This window comes from Caretta caretta, chromosome 3 (assembly GCF_965140235.1).
Source record: "Caretta caretta isolate rCarCar2 chromosome 3, rCarCar1.hap1, whole genome shotgun sequence".
Lineage (NCBI taxonomy): Eukaryota > Metazoa > Chordata > Testudines > Cheloniidae > Caretta > Caretta caretta.
The window spans coordinates 85,931,431-85,952,194 of NC_134208.1; the positions used below are offsets into that span (position 1 = coordinate 85,931,431).

Here is a 20,764-nt window from a genome sequence, read left to right on the forward strand (position 1 = left end):
TCCATACCTGCGCCGCAGCTGCCGCCTCAGCCCTTCGGCTGGGGGGGGGAGGGGAAGGACTCTGGTGCTGCCTGGAACTTGTTTATCTCGTGAGCTGCCACTCAAGCGGTGGCCCCGCCTTCCCCCTCACCTTTCTTCCCGATTGGCCCAGGCTAATCCCACCCATTCGCTCCTTGGGCCACGGGCATAGGCGGGAATGGCTGTCCTGCTCGTCAGTCAGGGGCCCTGGCACGCGCTGCTGGGGCGGAGCTGCTGTGGACAGAGCGGCGGGGCCGTGGCAGCGCGGAGCGGGAGCTGCCTTCCGTGTTGCGCGGCTGGCCTCGGCCCGGCCTCGTGCCTCGCAGGGTGGTGTTGCCTGGACGGGGCAGGTGACGGCTCCGAGCGGTTGCGGAGGGGATGGAGCTGGGGGGTCCATCTGTCCTTCCCCCGAGGGGTCAGAGGCGGAGAGAGCTGCCCCTCCCTGTGTAGCCCCCCCACCCACACACGCCCCTTTGCAGCAGAGCGGGGCGGGTCTGTCACCCTCGGCCCCCAATAAAGTGCGGGCAGAAGAGGCCCGGCTGGGTAACGCTTTAGTTTCCTTCCCGACCAGACCAAGAGGACAAGAGATCTGAAGGTGTCCACTAAATCCTGCAGTGCACGCTGACATTGCACTAGGGCAGAACCATGGCTTAAGGAAGTGTTGCAAAACCAAAGGTTTGCCCAGAACTCGCTTCACAGAGGTGAACCTATATTGCCGGCCAGCCCATGGCGGTGGGAGTGAGACACCATGTGCACTCCTGACTCACCATCAACCTGACAACATCCCCAAGAGGCTACTACTCTGTAAGAGGAATCATCTAGTCTTAAATCCGTCTTAAGCATGATTATCAAGAGAAGGGTTACATCCTTGGTGTACATTTAAGTTGGGTTGGAATAGCTACTTCAGTTAGAGGTGCGAAAAAACTACACCACTGATATCCATAGCTATGCTGACAAAAACCCCAGTGTAGGCACAGCTATGTTGACAGAAAATGAGGTCTGTCAAAATAACCAGTTTTCAGAAGTGAGCTGTAGCTCACGAAAGCTTATGCTCAAATAAATTTGTTAGTCTCTAAGGTGCCATAAGTCCTCCTTTTCTTTTTGCGAAATAACCAGTGTCATTCAGGCACGTGATGTTCCTACAACAAATCTGTTGTTACAGGTTGCATCTACATTACAGGGCTATGCGAGCATAGTTATACCTAGGGCCCTACCAAATTTACAGCTGTAAAAAATGCATCACAGACCATGGAATCTGGTCTTCTGTGTGCTTTTACCCTATAAAATAAAGATTCCACAGGGGAGACAAGCATTACTTAAACTGGGGGTCCTGAACCAAAAGGTAGGGGATTGCAACGTTATTGGAGGAGGATCGTGGTATTGCCACCCTTACTTCTGAACTGCCTTGAAAGCTGGGTGGCTGGAGAGTGGTAGCCGCTGGCAGGGGACCCAGCTCTGAAGGCAGCAGCACAGAAGTAACAGTCGCAATACGGTACCAGGCCATCCTTACTTTTGCACTGCTCCTGGCACTGGCACTGCCTTCCAAGCTGGGCTCCTGGGCAGCAGCTGACGCTCTCCGGCTGCCCAGCTAGGAAGGCAATGCCACTGCCAGCAACAGTGCAGAAGTAAGGGTCGCAATACCATGCTCCCCCTACAATAACCTTGTGACCCCCCTGCATACCCTTTTTTGAGTCAGGATCTCTATAATAACAACACCATGAAATTTCAGATTTAAATATCTGAAATCATGAAATTGACCAAAATGCACTGTGAATTTGGTAGGGCCCTAATTATAGCGATACAGGCTACATAGGGTAGACATATGTTTCAAGCTGTTCTCAGAATTTTAGTGATATATGGTCACATATAACCTTTTTTTTTTTTTAAAGGAGAAGCCATTTTGGCTTTTTTTTAACTGAAAATCAGTGCCATAAGGACTTTGCTCTATCAACAATGTAAACCTCTATTATCAATTCTTCCATTATGCATGGAAAAAACTTCCCATCAAATCAATAAAGCTGCCACCTTATCCTCAACTCACTTCTGCCATGACACCTACAAAACACTGACAGGTGATGTTGGCTAGGCATGGCAGGTGGTAAACTCAGACTATTGGCTAATATGCAAAACATACTTGTTTTACTTTTACCTTGTCATCCCAGAAATATCCTTTGTTCAATGAATCTACTTGTTGCTGATTATTATAAACAAAGACTGAGTTCTCTGGGGAGGGCCTGTTTTCTTGTTACTCATGTAGCAAGGTATGGACCTGAGTCTTGATGTGAGCTTTTTGGTGCCTTTGTATTGTCAGTGAATTCTAAACAATGTGAAAACATAACTTCATAACCAGGCCAATATCAGTCCTAAATATATTGGGCCTACAAAGGAGTCCTCAAACAGACATCATGAAAACTAAGTGTTGAAGTTTTAGAGACTAAATTACTTTGAGCTCTCAAATATTTTAAATACTTTATTAATTTTTGAAATGTTTTTCTGCTTATTTTGAAGCTTCTCTCCCTTGTTTGGAGGCCTCCATGACTTAGTGTTTGGGGCTAAGGTAAGTAGAAGAAATTTGTCGTAATTGGAACCTCTAAATCGAATTTTGTATAGTGGTTAGTGTTTGGATTCAAATCCTGCACCTGATTGGTACGGCAATCATAAAGGGCTATAAAAGTCGTGACAAGAAGCTTGTATCTGAAGTGGCAAAGGGGGACCATAATTATTCTAACATGATCATTTTTTTTTAGAAAGGTACATGAGTCAGCTTTGCTTCTGCCATAGCTCCAAGTACTTGTGAATCAGAATTGTCTGATAGCCTGCCTTCTCACTATGCAAGCTTCTCTAATGGTGGATGCTGTCCTCAGCCGGGATTTATTTATAGATACCAATAAATAAAAATCCATAAGGCCTGATCTTGACCTGCTACATTGCTGTCTTGCCCAGTGAGGGGTATCAATCCAATGTTAACCAATATAATTAAATAAAATTACATACTTCAGAAGTGTTAATAAAAGTGTTAATAAAAATAAAACCACTATAGAGTTACCCTCTGTGGTCAAAATAATGCTTCAGTATTTCCCATTTCTCACATTTTCCCCATCCTAAACTTCTGTCATCTTCCTAACTAAGCAACTCCAACTTCTCCACCATAATTTATCTCCCATTTGAAATCCCAGCTGTCTTTTTTATCATCTTTGTTTCTCTTTTCAAACACTCCCCACCTCCTCCTGCCTCCACTTTTCTGACAGTATTTCACCAGTTTCTTCTGAGAAAAATTGACAAAAATGCAACAAGCCCTTTGCCTTTTCCTCACCTTCCCTTCCCCTCCTACAACTCATTTTTCCCTGTCACTGATACAGAAGTTTGTCTGCTCTTGTCCTCTAGCATCTTCATTAACCCCATCCCACCTCCTGATCTCTGTTGCACCCACTCTTATCTCCTCCTTTATCCTTCTCCTTAACCTCCAGCTCTTCCCTGGTTCTCTCTCCTCATAATACAAGCATGCTTCAGTCTCTCCCATCTTAAATCATGCCACCCTTGAACCACTTTTCTCTCCAACTGACATCTCTCTCCCTTTTATCTGTTTCCTCATTCCAAATCCATCCTAGACCCTTTCCAATCTAGCTTCTACCCCTTGCACTCCAATGAAATGCCTCACTAAAGCTTTTAAACTCAGAACCAGTACTCCATCATCACTCACCTCAACCTGTCAGCTGTCTTTGATACCACTGATGGTGTTCTTTTGATATCTTATTCTCCCTTGGCGTCCATGACTCAGTCCTCTCCTGGTCCTCCTTCTGCATCTCTAATCACTTCTTCAGTATGGTCTTCAGAGCATCCTCTTGTTTCCCCACTCCAACATTTGGGGAAGGGCGGGGGGCAGAAGGCTTCATTATGGTTCCCCTTCTCTTTACCCTCTATACCTTATGTCTACATAAACTAATCTGCAAATTCAACTCATTTCTATGTGGAGAGCTCATAGATCCACATCTATTCTATACCTGTCTCTTTCTATCCAAACTGAAGCCTCAGCCTGTCTCTGACATTTCCTTGTGCACCTGCAGCCATTAGCTTATACTCATGGCCAAAACAGAACTCCTAATCCTCCAATCCCTCTTTTCTCAGGGAATGTACAACACCTCCATCCCTGTCTCTCAAGCCCAGAACATTCAACTTTGCATTCTCTCTAAATCCTCACATCATGGTTGTGTCAATCTAGGTCAAATCTTATGCAGAAAAAAATCTAAAATACTGCCTTTCCTATCCATCCACACAACTGAAACTCTCATGATCTCATTATTAAGGACCTCATTATCTCAGGCTATATCTACACTACAGCAGCTACAGCGGCACAGCCATGGGCAGCGCGTGCACCCCTCATTCAGGGAGGCTAGGCCCCTGCCCTGCCACTTCCACCCAAGACCCCTCCCCACTACCAGTCAGTCTGCTGGCCAGCCCCGCACCTCAGCTGGCACCCGGACCAGCCCTGAACCTGGGCTGGCCCACTGGCACCCAGAGCAGTCCAGGTGAGCCCCCCAGGGCTGTGGCGGAGAGCATTAGAGGAGGTTTCAGGAGGCTTAGTCTCCCCCAGCCTCCATTACCTGCTGCACATGGACACAGCTGCACTGATGCAGCTGCACTGCTGTAGCGCTTTTGGTGAATACATTCTAAGTCGACAGGAGAGAGCTCTCCCATAGGCTTAATAATTCCTGCCTCCATGAGAGGTGGTAGCTATGTTGGTGGGAGAAGCTCCCCTGATCATATAGCACTTTCTACACTGGCGTTTAGGTTGGTATAACACGTCACTCAGGGGTGTGCATTATTCACACTCCTGAGTGACGTAAATTAGACCGAAGTAATTTGCCGTGTAGACATAGCCTTAGTTACCACAATGTCCTTTTCTCTGGCTTTGACAAATGCGGGCTTGCCTTAGCTATATCCATTCCAGATGTTGCTGCAAAGATCATTGCCCTAGCTTGTCACCCCTCTTTGCATCGCTACACTGGTTCCCCTTTCCCTATTGCAGCAAACAAACTAGTCTTCATTTTCAAGGCCCTCCTTGCATCTTAACTTCCTTCCATTCCCTTCAGGAAAAGAACTGATCGTATCTGCCAACCCCATGAAAGGAGAAATTATTTTAAAATCTTTAATGTTGGAACAGAAATAAAATCACACCTTTGAAATAGAGGTAATTAAATAGATGAGGCTAGAACCAGACAAGACTCAAACTTTTAAAGTGTAAGGGGTTTTAAAAGGTGAATTAAAATATCTCAGAGAGCCAAGAACCTGTTTAAGACTCCAAATCATTAAGAAGCTAAGCAAAGATCTACTATATTTATTTGCAAATTTTAAAACAAAAATTAAGTTCTTTACTTAGCTGCCAAGACCTAAGATCTGGGTGCATGTTTTCCCTGCAACAAAGTCTTAAAGCAAGTGGAGGTATTGTTTCATGGTCTCTGTCAAGGTTCCTCCCCCACTCTGAACTCTAGGGTACAGATGTGGGGACCTGCATGAAAAACCTCCTAAGCTTATCTTTACCAGCTTAGGTCAAAACTTCCCCAAGGTACAAAATATTCCCCCCGTTGTCCTTGGACTGGCCGCTACCACCACCAAACTAATACTGGTTACTGGGGAAGAGCTGTTTGGACGAGTCTTTCCCCCCAAAATACTTCCCAAAACCTTGCACCCCACTTCCTGGACAAGGTTTGGTAAAAAGCCTCACCAATTTGCCTAGGTGACTACAGACCCAGACCCTTGGATCTTAAGAACAATGAACAATCCTCCCAACACTTGCACCCCCCCTTTCCTGGGAAATGTTGGATAAAAAGCCTCACCAATTTGCATAGGTGACCACAGACCCAAACCCTTGGATCTGAGAACAATGAAAAAGCATTCAGTTTTTTACAAGAAGACTTTTAATAAAAAATAGCAGTAAATAGAAATAAAGAAATCCCCCCTGTAAAATCAGGATGGTAGATATCTTACAGGGTAATTAGATTCAAAAACATAGAGAACCCCTCTAGGCAAAACCTTAAGTTACAAAAAAGATACACAGACAGAAATAGTTATTCTATTCAGCACAATTCTTTTCTCAGCCATTTAAAGAAATCATAATCTAACACATACCTAGCTAGATTACTTACTAAAAGTTCTAAGACTCCATTCCTGTTCTGTCCCTGGCAAGAGCAGCATACAGACAGACACAGACCCTTTGTTTCTCTCCCTCCTCCCAGCTTTTGAAAGTATCTTGTCTCCTCATTGGTCATTTTGGTCAGGTGCCAGCGAGGTTACCTTTAGCTTCTTAACCCTTTACAGGTGAGAGGAGCTTTCCCCTGGCCAGGAGGGATTTCAAAGGGGTTTACCCTTCCCTTTATATTTATGACAGTCTCTGTGTATATAATGTCTTCTGCTGTTTCCACAGTATGCATCCGATGAAGTGAGCTGTAGCTCACGAAAGCTCATGCTCAAATAAATTGGTTAGTCTCTAAGGTGCCACAAATACTCCTTTTCTTAAAGCAAGTGATCTCCTGAACTCCTGGAGAGACAGTATCTTTACTTCAGGTCCTGACAGGTAAAAAGGCTCAGTTAATAACACTGTATTTTAAATTTGTGAGCCAAATACACATGTATTCTGTTGAACTTGGATCATAAATCAATTTTTAAAAGCATTTCAGATCACCTACCAGTAGTCTTAAGTAAAGCTGGTTTCAGAGGAACAGCCGTGTTAGTCTGTATTCGCAAAAAGAAAAGGAGTACTTGTGGCACCTTAGAGACTAACCAATTTATTTGAGCATGAGCTTTCGTAAAGCTGTAACTTTGAGTAGTGCCCTACATGTAACAGGGCTGTTCTCTCAGGAAATAGCTCTACAATTGATGGGAAAGGCATTAACATTCCAGAGCTGGCTCCGTCTTTCTCTGGACCTTCACTTCTGTTCACTCTTTTTACAAATGTAGTCCATAGATTAAAAGGGCCACTCAGCAGGCAGTTTGGCCCAACATGTTTTGAGAGGAAACTGTTACAAAACTTAGTATTAATAAAAGTATTTTCATTACAGTTTTAATTCAAATGAAAGCACTTTTAAAAAAAAAATTTAAGCCATTCCTTGGCAGCATTGTGGTGCTTTAGAATCAGTAAATGAAGCTAATTAGAAATAGAAATGAAAGTCCCTAGTTTTTTCATTGTCCAAACTGAGTAAGATACAGAAAGAAAAGAAATGAAAAGTAAGTGATATTTTAAATTTGTTTTAATAACCTGGGGTATAAGTAACAGATAAGGAAATGTATGTTAACTCACTTTAAATGTGAGGTTTCAGAGTAGCAGCCGTGTTAAGTCTGTATCCGCAAAAAGGACAGGAGTACTTGTGGCACCTTAGAGACGAACAAATTTATTTGAGCATAAGCTTTCGTGGGTTAAAACCCACTTCATCAGATGCATGCAGTGGAAAATACAGTAGGAAGATTTTATATACACAGAGAACATGAAACAATGGGTGTTACCATACACACTATAACAAGAGTGATCAGTTAAGGTGAGCTATTACCAGCAGGAGAGAAAAAAAACCTTTTGTAGTGATAATCAAGATGGGCCATTTCCAGCAGTTGACAAGAACGTGTGAGTGTCCTAATGCCAAAGAACTCAAGGAAAAAAAAAAAAAAAAGGAAGTGGCCATGATAACTGTTGTACTATGATGATGCTGGCTGTCCTACCTGATACTAAGCTGAGTTTTAATATAACTGTGGTAAACCTGTGAATTCCTATTGCTCTCATTCTTCTACCAACTTCTAGCCTGACAATATACGGCTAAATGTTCCCGGGATTAACCCCATAAGGCCAATAAGGATGATTTTCAGAAGTTCAATTCCCACTTGGTGCAAAAAAAACAAAACAACAACAAAACCCCTCCTCCTCCAACTCCTGATGTGGGGGTACGAGTTAGCATTTTCTAACTCTTGCTCTCCCATAAAAATGGAAATAATTAGAGCAGTTCATCTTAGCCTGTCTGACTGGAGACAAGTTGATGAGTGCAGGGAAAAAGAAGAAAAGTTATCCATTTGGATGAATACAGATAGGTTTGGGCAGCTAGAGATGAGCTGCAAGGGACCCTCTTCTCTCTCCTTTGCTCCTACAGGGGAAGCCGCACAAGCAGTTTTACACAAGGTAGAGAATCTCTGAGTGACAGCCAATAGGGATGGAGGGAAGACTGTCAAAGAATTGGCTGGTGTCCTGGGGCAATATTATTTCCAGTGCTTTTTCATGCTATGAATATGCTAGTAACATGCATGCAGCTTAGAAAAAGATCTTGCAGACCAAACCCTGATCAGGTAAAATGTGGAGGTGGATGAGGAGAAGGAATCAGCTTTGTACTTATTCACAGTTCAGGGACTTTCCAGTTGTTGAATATATTTTGACACTGGTGCTGTCTGCTTGTACAGCTCTTAGAAGTTTCTCAGTTTTACTAAATTGGTATTTTCTCTATGCTTTCTGTCTCAACTGGGTCTATTTCCATGTTTTCTAAGCCAGTTAGAAGTAAAATGGATTTAATATTTTTAAAATACTGTTCTTTTCTTTTTCCTTCTGTTGATGTATAAAGGTGGCCTAAAAGTCACACAAAACCACCAAAGCATTTTTTCTTCTTATTTCTTACCTCAGGAATTCATTTAGATCAGGAATGCCAAATTGGCGGACTCCAAGCATATTTGTTATACACTCTAACATCTTAACTGGAGATGCAAAGATGTTGCTTTGGAATAAATAGTTCATTTTTAACAAAGTGTTAAGTCACAGAAGCTAAACACAAAAAGGATTAAACAGTCTTACTATAAACCCCTTTCTTTCTCAGTAGCTCAGCTTTCATTCTCTTAGTGATATCACTAATTCTTTACTCATCTTAGTTTTCCAAGGCAGACAAGACATGTATTTCTAAGGTAAAGACCAAAGCCACCTTTTAAACATTTTTAGACCTTGTGTATACAACATGAGGGGGAAAGGACATAAGCCAAATCATTCCCCTTTGCAGATTGCCTTTAGAATATGCTAACTTTTTCTTTGCAGTTTGCTCTAACTTACTTCCTTCCCTTATTGTCTAGATAAATTTCTCAACCGTTATACTCTGTTTCTGTATAATTATCAGGGAAGAGCAAAAAGTTCTTATCTCTTCTTTAATCTTCCTTAACGCACAGTCTCCCACAACTGGAGGCTGCATCATCTGCATCACAGGGCCTAATAACATCAGCCACACTATCAGAGGCTCGTTCACCTGCACATCCACCAATGTGATATATGCCATCATGTGCCAGCAATACCCCTCTGCCATGTACATTGGTCAAACTGGACAGTCTCTACGTAAAAGAATAAATGGACACAAATCAGATGTCAAGAATTATAACATTCATAAACCAGTCGGAGAACACTTCAGTCTCTCTGGTCACGCGATTACAGACATGAAAGTTGCGATATTACAACAAAAAAACTTCAAAACAGACTCCAGCGAGAGACTGTTGAATTGGAATTCATTTGCAAATTGGATACAATTAACTTAGGCTTGAATAGAGACTTGGAGTGGCTAAGTCATTATGCAAGGGAACCTATTTCCCCTTGTTTTTTCCTACCCCTCCCCCCCCCCCCCACATTCTTGTTAAACCCTGGATTTGTGCTGGAAATGGCCCACCTTGATTATCATACACATTGTAAGGAGAGTGATCACTTTAGATAAGCTATTACCAGCAGGAGAGTGGGGTGGGGGGAGAGAAAACCTTTTGTAGTGGTAAACACCCATTTTTTCATGTTTTGTGTGTATAAAAAGATCTTCTATGCTTTCCACAGTATGCATCCGATGAAGTGAGCTATAGCTCACGAAAGCTTATGCTCAAATAAATTGGTTAGTCTCTAAGTACTGCCACAAGTACTCCTTTTCTTTTTGCATCATCTCTGTTGCTTCACTCTTAGTTGGCTGATCCCTAACTGGAGCATTCATTTGCCAATTAGGTTCAGCAAGGGAACAGTTTCTCTTCCAACTCTTAAAGGGCCAGAAGCAGCCTTTTTCCAGCAACTTCGCTAAACCTGAGATGGCATTGCATTGGTTAGCATATAAAATACTTATTTTAAAAGTTTATTTCAGTTAGACTCAAAATGAGGCTGCCTTTCCTGAAGAGTAGAAAAAGATCCATCTCTTGCAGTATAAGGAAATATGGAATATATAATGGAAACCACAGAGGGGAAAGAGGCCTCACAGGAGGAGGAGTTTATAAGAGGTCTCTGCAGGTGTATGTCTTCAGATAGAAGTGCTGCTGAAGCACAAAGAGGTTCACTTAAGAAATGCAGTCATATAAGCACATTGGAAATTTTTGCTGGGAGGTATAATAAATATATCTGGGGTTTTCATGGGTGCTTCCCTCAAAGTTTCAGGAGTCTCTGCAATGAGGTGGGGCATCATAGCATACGTACTTCAAGAGATTTTTTAATCTATTCCAGGTGCTCCCATACCCAGGGTTTAATTTGTGCCAGCACTTCAAGGCTTGGCAGTTCATAAACCTAGTGGCACCTCTGGGCTTGCCATGCCAGTTATAAAAGTAAAAAATTGCTTGAGCGTCATCTCCTCTTTCATTACAAATTAAACACTGCCCATACTTACATCAGCTACAAAATCTGAAAGGGGAATACAGCAGAATCAAGTGGCATAAGTTCAGATGTCTTATTTAAATTGTAAATTTGTCAGCGTTACAAAGGAAAAACTAGTTTGTGTCAGTGAGTTTTAACATTAACGTTTTTAGTGAAAAAATATTCACTTCTGTAGCATCTATTCCATGCAAGGGACTCTCTATGTCCCTTATAGCCATTAACTAATTTAACCTCAAAATACCCTTGTGATGTAGAAAAGTATTAGAGCCTCATTTTATCGGTATGGAAAGTGAAGCATGGAATTTAAGTGACTTGCCAAGGATCTTACAATGAGAGTACACACTAGGAATGGAACCCAGGAGTCTTGACTTCTTCTCCCATGATCTAGTCACTGGCCTACATTGGCTTTTAATTCACTTATTGCTATAAGTATCATAATCAAAATAGAAACTTTGTGCTGTTTTTCTGGGGAATGATCCAGTACTCTGGCCTGAACATAGGAGATTCTGCCTTTGGCCAACTGCTTTATTCTGGGCGTGAGAAAAACAAAGTGTTACCTCACAAAACAGCACAAGGATCCTGTAGGCAAAATATTCCTTGTCCCTGGACTAACAGAAAGCTGAGGCTAAAGGACAAATCACAAAGACATGGTTAATCAGAAGAAAGAGTTACATATCAAGTTGTGGAGCCAGTGAGGCACAGTAAAGTTACATTGGAATCATTACAGATAAAAGCAAGCAGTTGTCTCATTAGGTTGAACACTATTCAGAGCTATACACACAAGAAAGAAATATCACCAGCAACTCACTGGACCAAATACCAACTTTACAGGTCATGCCAGAGCTAGATGCGGAGCCCACTGTAGAAGAGCTAAGCAAGGCCATTGATTTGCTGTCAAGTGGCAAGGCTCCTGGAAAAGATGGCATCCAAGCAGAAATCCTCAAGAGTGGGAAAGACAGCTATTACCTTATCTTCATCAGCTGCTACTTAAATTCTGGAAAGAGGGTGAGTTACCACAAGAGAGGCGTGACACAAACATCATCACTTTGCGTAAAAACAAAGGCGAAAAGTATCAGAGGGCTAGCCGTGTTAGTCTGTATCCACAAAAACAATGAGGAGTCCGGTGGCACCTTAAAGACTAACAAATTTATTTGGGCATAAGCTTTGAAGAAGTGGGTTTTTTACCCATGAAAGCTTATGCCTAAATAAAGGCAAAAAGGGTGACTGCAACAACTAAGGGGGTATCTCGCTCCTAAGTGAAACAGGAAAAGCTTTCGCAAAAGTCACCTTAGTGCACCTACAACAGCTGGTGAATCATGTCTACCCTGAATCACAGTGTGGATTCGGGGCTTGAAGATCAGCTATAGACAGGATATTTTCTCTGCGTCAACTCCAAGAAAAGTGTAGAGAGCAAAACCAACCATTGTACATCACCTTTGTGAACATAACCAAAGCATTTGACACAGTTAGCAGATCAGGTCTGTTTGCAGTACTAGAAAAGATAGGCTGCCCACCAACCCTGTTAAGTCTGATATGTTCATTCCACAACAATATGAAAGCAACTGTCCAATTTGAAGGGTCCACTTCAGACAGCTTTGAGATGAAAAGTGGAGTGAAGCAAGGATGTGTTCTTGCCCCTACACTCTTTAGAATTTTCTTCTTCAAAGACGGAGTGTATCACCACACAAGATCAGATGGGAAACTCTTCAACCTGTCCTGACTTAAGTCAAAGACCAAAGTCAAAAAGGTGCTAATCAGGGAACTTCTATTTGCTATGATTCTGCCCTGATAGCCCACAATGAAGATCTACTACAAGAACTCATGGACCCCCCTTCAAGTGCCTGTCAGGCATTTGCTCTCACCATCAGCATAAAAAAATGGTTGTATTATGATAGGGGGTTCCACAAGATCCTTCAGTTACCTTAAATACAAACCTGATAGCTGAACTTTTGGACTACTTCTATTTAGATTCTACAGTGACCACCAACTTCTCACTGGATGAAGAACTAAATGTTCGCATTGGAAAAGCTGCCACCACCTTTAGCGGACTAACTAAAAGAGCATGAAACAACTCAAAACTTACCATAAAGACCAAAATGCTAGTGTACTAAGCTTGCGTCCTCAGCACTCTCATGTATGGTGGGGAAACATGGACAACTTATGCTCATCAAGAGAAAAGGTTAAACAGTTTCCACCTACGTTGTTTATGCCACATACTCAACACCAAATGGCAAAATAAAGACACCAACACAGAGGCTCTTCAAAGGGCAAATTTACCTAGTGTGACAGCGCTGCTCAAGCAAAGACTACTGCACTGGCTGGGCCATCTGAGTAGGTTGGAAGACAGATGGATACCCAAGGACATGCTATATGGGGAGCTATCAGAGGGAACAAGAACAGGACACCCCAAGCTTTGCTATAAAAACACATGCAAGTGAGATATGAAGGAATTTGGAATTGATCCTGACCAATGGGAAATCTTGGCAAGTGATCGTAACAGGTGGCGCCATCATCTCTATCAGGGTATCAAAGCCAATGAGAGAAGCTGGCTCCTACAGCTTGAAGAGAAAAGAGCCCATAGGAAGCAAGCAGCTCCCAACCAAGATACATGCATTTGCCAGGGCGGAAAAAAATTAGTGGGTGCTTAAGCACCCACCGGCAACCAGCTCCCCCCATTCCCCAGCACCTCCTGCCCATAGTGGTCCCACCAATCAACTACTCCCCTCCCTCACAGCATCTCCCATCTGCCATGGTTCAGCTGTTCTGCAGTGTGCAGGAGGCGCTGGTGGGGAGAGGGAGAAGGGACGGGGTATGCTCGGGGCAGGGGATGGAACTGGGCGGGAAGAGGCGGGGCAGGAAGAGTTGGGGTGCGAGCTTGGGGGAAGGGGTGGAGTGAGATGGAGGAAAGAGCCCAGAATATGCGTAATTTTATTTACTAGCACAATCTGGTTGTGCATAAAAGCTGATCTAAGTGGTGCTGTAAAAGTTGCAGAACTTTTCAGTGGCCCCAATCCTGTAAAGTGACAAAAATGAGAGCTTGTCTACACACAGAAATTGCACTGGTTTAACTTAAACCAGGTTAGTTAAACCATTGTAGCTTTTGTGTGTGGACTCTCTTGTGTGAAATTAACACTGGTTATATCTGTTTAGCATGTGCGTGTTTACTGACACAAGCTAAACCGGAGTAAGCCTGGTTTAAACTCATCTAAGGGCTTATCTACACACAATTTTTGTTCCACTACTATATTGATTTAGAAACCCATATAGTAAAAGTGGTGCAACCCCCTTGCTGTGGACACTGTTATAGCGCTATAAAGGTACATTTATCAATATAACTCAGAGGGCCAAACGTACTGAGCCGCATACAACAATCTTCCGAAGTTCAAGAGCCGGGGCGCGCCTGCTGGGTCTCGGGGCTTCAGCCCTGCGGCGGGGTGGTGTATCTCAGGGCTTCAGCTCTGCGGCGGGGTGGTGGGCCTTGGGGCTTTGGCCCCAGGACGGTTCAGGGCTTCAGCCCTAGGGGAGGCACCTGTCTAGGCCCAGGGCTTCAGCCCCACTCCTGCTGAAGTCCTGAGCCCCAGTAGGCGTGCCCCATGGGGTTGAAGCCCCAAGACCCCCGCCTCCCTGCTAGGCAGAAGCCAGAGGCAATGCGTGGGGGGCACAGGGGGGCACATGTCCCGCCCCTAGATTTTTGCCAGGATTTGCTGGCCCTGCTTGGTCACATGGTGCTGCCAGGCCCCCTCCCTACATTGCAGCTGTTGGAGCTGGAAAGCTGGGAGCTATGGCCATGGGGAAAGGCAGCAGCAAATAGCTGGGAGCCGCAGGGAGAACCACTGAGGGTAAGGGGAGGCTGTTGGGGGTGGGGGGTGCAAACCTTTAACTTGTGCCCCTCCCACTCTCAGCAGGCACCATTCATTTCTGGCAGAAGCCCCTAGCCCCGACACCTTGCTGCAGGGCAGAAGCTCTGAGTTCCCCCTTCCCCAGGTCTGGTAGGTGGAGAATGGGGAGGGAGATGCTGCAAGCCACATTTTATAAAAGAGCCACATGTGGCTCATGAGCAGCGGTTTGGCCACACCTAGTATAGCTTATTACCATAAACTTAGCTATACCAATATAAGCATTTTTATACTGCTATAGAATCATAGAAATATAGATCTGGAAGGGACCTCAAGAGGTCATCTAGTCTTTCTCTTCCTCCTCCACAGTGCTGAGGCAGGATTAAGTATACCTATGCTAACCCTGACAGATGTTTGTGTAGTCTGTGCTTGAAAACAACCAATGATGAGGATTTTACAAGAGTTCTAAATAACCTGTTCCAGTCCTTAATTATCTTTAAAATTAGAAAGTTTTTTCCTAATATCCAGCCAAAATCGCCTTTGCTGCAAACTAAGCCAATTACTTCTTGACCTACCCTCCATGGACTTGAAAAACAATTGATCACCTTCCTCTTCATAATAACCTTTTATAAATTTGAACATTATCCTTCTTCAGCCCTCAATTCTCTAGAATAAACATGTCCAATCTTTCCTTATAGTTCAGGGTTTTTTTTTTCTCTCCTCTTGACTTTCTCCATTTTGTCCACATCATTCTTAAAGTGCGGTGCCCAAAACTGGAAACACTACATCAGGGGAAGCTTCACCAGTGCTGAGTAGAGCTGAACAATTACCTCCAGTATTTTACATACAACACTCCTGTTAATACACCTCAGAATTACATTTGTCTCTTTCACAACAGTATCGGATTGTTGACTCATATCCAATTTGTAATCCACCATTATCTCCAGATCCTTTCGTGACCCGTTGTGCCTGGGGCAGCCCTCACTGAAAATGCCACGGTCAGGGCAGGCTGCAAAAGGGAAAGCAGACACTCCCAAAATTGGTGGTTAACACTGAAGTTAAACTCACCAACCAGTCACAAACTGTGCTTCTGATTCCCCCCACAAGTTATTGAGAAGCGAAAAAAGAAATCATACAGCCCCCTTTATTGCATTCCAATTCTCTGGCTCCCAATCAGCAACTAGGACCAGTCCAGTGAGAAGTTATTTAAAAACTCTGCTCACTATAAAAATGTTCTTCTGACTCCAAAGGGTCAGCCACGTAACCAGGTCAATATTAGTTTGGATCTTACCTAAAATACCATGGTGCCAGTCAATCCTTTAGTGTCTAACACTAAAGGTTTATTATAAGGAAAAAAGAAAGAACAAGAAGATAGTTGTTAAATGGTAAAGCAATCGGATACATTCAGAGACTTCAAAGTCCATATATCAGGTTCTTAGCAGTATTGGTGAGTGTGCTGGCTTCAGAATCCCTCTGGAACACATCCAAAGCTTGGATGGGTAATTCAGTCCTTTGTTCAGAGCTTTGGGTATGTCTACACTACGGAATAAGGTCGAATTTATAGAAGTCGGTTTTTTAGAAATCGGTTTTATATATTCGAGTGTGTGTGTCCCCACAGAAAATGCTCTAAGTGCATTAACTCGGCGGAGCGCTTCCACAGTACCGAGGCTAGAGTCGACTTCCGGAGCGTTGCACTGTGGGTAGCTATCCCACAGTTCCCGCAGTCTCCGCTGCCCATTGGAATTCTGGGTTGAGATCCCAATGCCTGATGGGGCTAAAACATTGTCGCGGATGGTTCTGGGTACGTATCGTCAGGCCCCCGTTCCCTCCCTCCCTCCGTGAAAGCAAGGGCAGACAATCATTTCGCGCCTTTTTTCCTGAGTTACCTGTGCAGACGCCACACCACGGCAAGCATGGAGCCCACTCAGGTAACCGTCACCCTATGTCTCCTGGGTGCTGGCAGACGCGGTACGGCTTTGCTGCACAGTAGCAGCAACCCATTGCCTTCTGGCAGCAGACGGGGCAATACGACTGGTAGTCGTCCTCGTCGTGTCCGAGGTGCTCCTGGCCACGTCGGCTGGGAGCGCCTGGGCAGACATGGGCGCAGGGACTAAATTTGGAGTGACTTGACCAGGTCATTCTCTTTAGTCCTGCAGTCAGTCCTATTGAACCGTCTTATGGTGAGCGGGCAGGCGATACGGACTGCTAGCAGTCGTACTGTACCATCTTCTGCCAGGCAGGCAAGAGATGAGGATTGCTAGCAGTCGTATTGTACCATCTTCTGCCAGGCAGGCAAGAGATGAAGATGGCTAGCAGTCGTACTGTACCATCTTCTGCCGAGCAGCCATGAGATGTGGATGGCATGCAGTCCTTCTGCACCGTCTGCTGCCAGCCAAAGATGTAAAAGATAGATGGAGTGGCTCAGAACAAGAAATAGACCAGATTTGTTTTGTACTCATTTGCCTCCTCCCCTGTCTAGGGGACTCATTCCTCTAGATCACACTGCAGTCACTCACAGAGAAGGTGCAGCGAGGTAAATCTAGCCATGTATCAATCAGAGGCCAGGCTAACCTCCTTGTTCCAATAAGAACGATAACTTAGGTGCACCATTTCCTATTGGAACCCTCCGTGCAGTCCTGCCTGAAATACTCCTTGATGTACAGGCACCCCCTTTGTTGATTTTAGCTCCCTGAAGCCAACACTGTAAGCCATGTCGTCAGTCGCCCCTCCCTCCATCAGAGCAATGGCAGACAATCGTTCCGCGCCTTCTTTCTGTGCGGACGCCATACCAAGGCAAACATGGAGGCCGCTCAGCTCACTTTGGCAATTAGGAGCACATTAAACACCACACGCATTATCCAGCAGTATATGCAGCACCAGAACCTGGCAAAGCGATACCGGGCGAGGAGGCGACGTCAGCGCGGTCACGTGAGTGATCAGGAGATGGACACAGATTTCTCTGAAAGCATGGGCCCTGACAATGCATGCATCATGGTGCTAATGGGGCAGGTTCATGCTGTGGAACGCCGATTCTGGGCTCGGGAAACAAGCACAGACTGGTGGGACCGCATAGTGTTGCAGGTCTGGGACGATTCCCAGTGGCTGCGAAACTTTCGCATGCGTAAGGGCACTTTCATGGAACTTTGTGACCTGCTTTCCCCTGCACTGAGGCGCATGAATACCAAGATGAGAGCAGCCCTCACAGTTGAGAAGCGAGTGGCGATAGCCCTGTGGAAGCTTGCAACGCCAGACAGCTACCGGTCAGTTGGGAATCAATTTGGAGTGGGCAAATCTACTGTGGGGGCTGCTGTGATGCAAGTAGCCCACGCAATCAAAGATCTGCTGATATCAAGGGTAGTGACCCTGGGAAATGTGCAGGTCATAGTGGATGGCTTTGCTGCAATGGGATTCCCTAACTGTGGTGGGGCTATAGACGGAACCCATATCCCTATCTTGGCACCGGAGCACCAAGCCGCCGAGTACATAAACCACATAAACTTTTCGATAGTGCTGCAAGCTCTGGTGGATCACAAGGGACGTTTCACCAACATCAACGTGGGATGGCCGGGAAAGGTGCATGATGCTCGCATCTTCAGGAACTCTGGTCTGTTTCAAAAGCTGCAGGAAGGGACTTTATTCCCAGACCAGAAAATAACTGTTGGGGATGTTGAAATGCCTATATGTATCCTTGGGGACCCAGCCTACCCCTTAATGCCATGGCTCATGAAGCCGTACACAGGCAGCCTGGACAGTAGTCAGGAGCTGTTCAACTACAGGCTGAGCAAGTGCAGAATGGTGGTGGAATGTGCATTTGGACGTTTAAAGGCGCACTGGCGCAGTTTACTGACTCGCTTAGACCTCAGCGAAATCAATATTCCCACTGTTATTACTGCTTGCTGTGTGCTCCACAATATCTGTGAGAGTAAGGGGGAGACGTTTATGGCGGGGTGGGAGGTTGAGGCAAATCGCCTGGCTGCTGGTTACGTGCAGCCAGACACCGGGGCGGTTAGAAGAGCACAGGAGGGCGCGGTACGCATCAGAGAAGCTTTGAAAACCAGTTTCATGACTGGCCAGGCTACGGTGTGAAAGTTCTGTTTGTTTCTCCTTGATGAAACCCCCCGCCCCTTGGTTCACTCTACTTCCCTGTAAGCTAACCACCCGCCCCTCCTCCCTTCAATCACCGCTTGCAGAGGCAATAAAGTCATTGTTGCTTCACATTCATGCATTCTTTATTCATTCATCACACAAATAGGGGGATGACTACCAAGGTAGCCCAGGAGGGGTGGTGGAGGAGGGAAGGAAAATGCCACACAGCACTTTAAGCACAGCACTTTAAAAGTTTACAACTTTAAAATTTATTGAATGACAGCCTTCTTTTTTTTGGGCAATCCTCTGTGGTGGAGTGGCTGGTTGGCCGGAGGCCCCCCCACCACGTTCTTGGGCGTCTGGGTGTGGAGGCTATGGAACTTGGGGAGGAGGGCGGTTGGTTACAGAGGGGCAGCAGTGGCAGTCTGTGCTCCAGCTGCCTTTGCTGCAGCTCAACCATACACTGGAGCATACTGGTTTGGTCCTGCAGCAGCCTCAGCATTGAATCCTGCCTCCTCTCATCACGCTGCCGCCACATTTGAGCTTCAGCCCTGTCTTCAGCCCGCCACTTACTCTCTTCAGCCCGCCACTTACTCTCTTCAGCCCGCCACCTCTCCTCCCGGTCATTTTGTGCTTTCCTGCACTCTGACATTATTTGCCTCCACGCATTCGTCTGTGCTCTGTCAGTGTGGGAGGACAGCATGAGCTCGGAGAACATTTCATCGCGAGTGCATTTTTTTTTCTTTCTAAGCTTCACTAGCCTCTGGGAAGGAGAAGATCCTGTGATCATTGAAACACATGCAGCTGGTGGAGAAAAAAAAAGGGACAGCGGTATTTAAAAAGACACATTTTGTAAAACAGTGGCTACAGTCTTTCAGGGTAAACCTTGCTGTTAACATTACATACATAGCACATGTGCTTTCGTTACAAGGTCGCATTTTGCCTCCTCCCACCGCGTGACTACCCCCTCAACCTTCCCCCCTCCCTGTGGCTAACAGCGGGGAACATTTCTGTTTAGCCACAGGCAAACAGCCCAGCAGGAATGGGCTCCTCTGAGTGTCCCCTGAAGAAAAGCACTCTATTTCAACCAGGTGACCATGAATTATATCTCTCTCCTGAGGATAACACAGAGAGATAAAGAACGGATGTTGTTTGAATGCCAGCAAACATACACTGCAATGCTTTGTTCTACAATGATTCCCGAGTACGTGTTACTGGCCTGGAGTGGTAAAGTGTCCTACCATGAAGGACGCAATAAGGCTGCCCTCCCCAGAAACCTTTTGCAAAGGCTTTAGGACTACATCTAGGAGAACCGCAAATGCCAGGGCAAAGTAATCCTTTCACATGCTTGCTTTTGAACCATGTATAGTATTTTAAAAGGTACACTCACCAGAGGTCCCTTCTCCGCCTGCTGGGTCCAGGAGGCAGCCTTGGGTGGGTTTGGGGGGTACTGGCTCCAGGTCCAGGGTGAGAAACAGTTCCTGGCTGTCGGGAAAACCGGTTTCTCCGCTTGCTTGCTGTGAGCTATCTACAACCTCCTCCTCATCATCATCTTCTTCGTCCCCAAAACCTGCTTCCGTATTGCCTCCATCTCCATTGAAGGAGTCAAACAACACGGCTGGGGTAGTGGTGGCTGAACCCCCTAAAATGGCATGCAGCTCATCATAGAAGCGGCATGTGTGGGGCTCTGACCCAGAGCGGCTGTTAGCCTCTCTGGTTTTCTGGTAGGCTTGCCTGAGCTCCTTCAGTTTCACGCGGCACTGCTTCGGGTCCCTGTTATGGCCTCTGTCCTTCATGCCCTGGGAGATTTTCACAAAGGTTTTGGCATTTCGAAAACTGGAACGGAGTTCTGATAGCACGGATTCCTCTCCCCAAACAGCGATCAGATCCCGTACCTCCCGTTCGGTCCATGCTGGAGCTCTTTTGCGATTCTGGGACTCCATCATGGTCACCTGTGCTGATGAGCTCTGCATGGTCACCTGCAGCTTGCCACGCTGGCCAAACAGGAAATGAGATTCAAAAGTTCGCGGTTCTTTTCCTGTCTACCTGGCCAGTGCATCTGAGTTGAGAGTGCTGTCCAGAGCGGTCATAATGGAGCACTCTGGGATAGCTCCCGGAGGCCAATACCATCGAATTGTGTCCACAGTACCCCAAATTCGAGCCGGCAACGTCGATTTAAGCGCTAATCCACTTGTCAGGGGTGGAG

The 20,764-nt window shown here is 45.4% G+C and overlaps 1 protein-coding gene and 1 long non-coding RNA gene across 2 annotated transcripts; one reads left to right on the forward strand and one right to left on the reverse strand.

Annotated features, from left to right (window-relative positions):
* The first annotated feature begins 221 nt into the window (after positions 1 to 221).
* On the forward strand, positions 222 to 13,412 carry LOC125634291 (uncharacterized). Its single transcript, XR_007355856.2, has 3 exons — positions 222 to 822; positions 2,527 to 2,575; positions 11,468 to 13,412. It is a non-coding gene; the product is annotated as an uncharacterized LOC125634291 (long non-coding RNA).
* Positions 13,413 to 18,709: 5,297 nt separating this feature from the next.
* LOC125634284 (uncharacterized) lies at positions 18,710 to 20,540 on the reverse strand. Its single transcript, XM_048844811.2, has 2 exons — positions 19,949 to 20,540; positions 18,710 to 19,362 (listed from the first exon to the last, which is right to left on the reverse strand). The coding sequence occupies exons 1-2, from the start codon at positions 20,529 to 20,531 to the stop codon at positions 18,821 to 18,823; spliced, it is 1,125 nt and encodes a 374-aa protein (XP_048700768.2). The 5' UTR covers positions 20,532 to 20,540; the 3' UTR covers positions 18,710 to 18,820.
* Between the last annotated feature and the right edge of the window lie 224 nt (positions 20,541 to 20,764).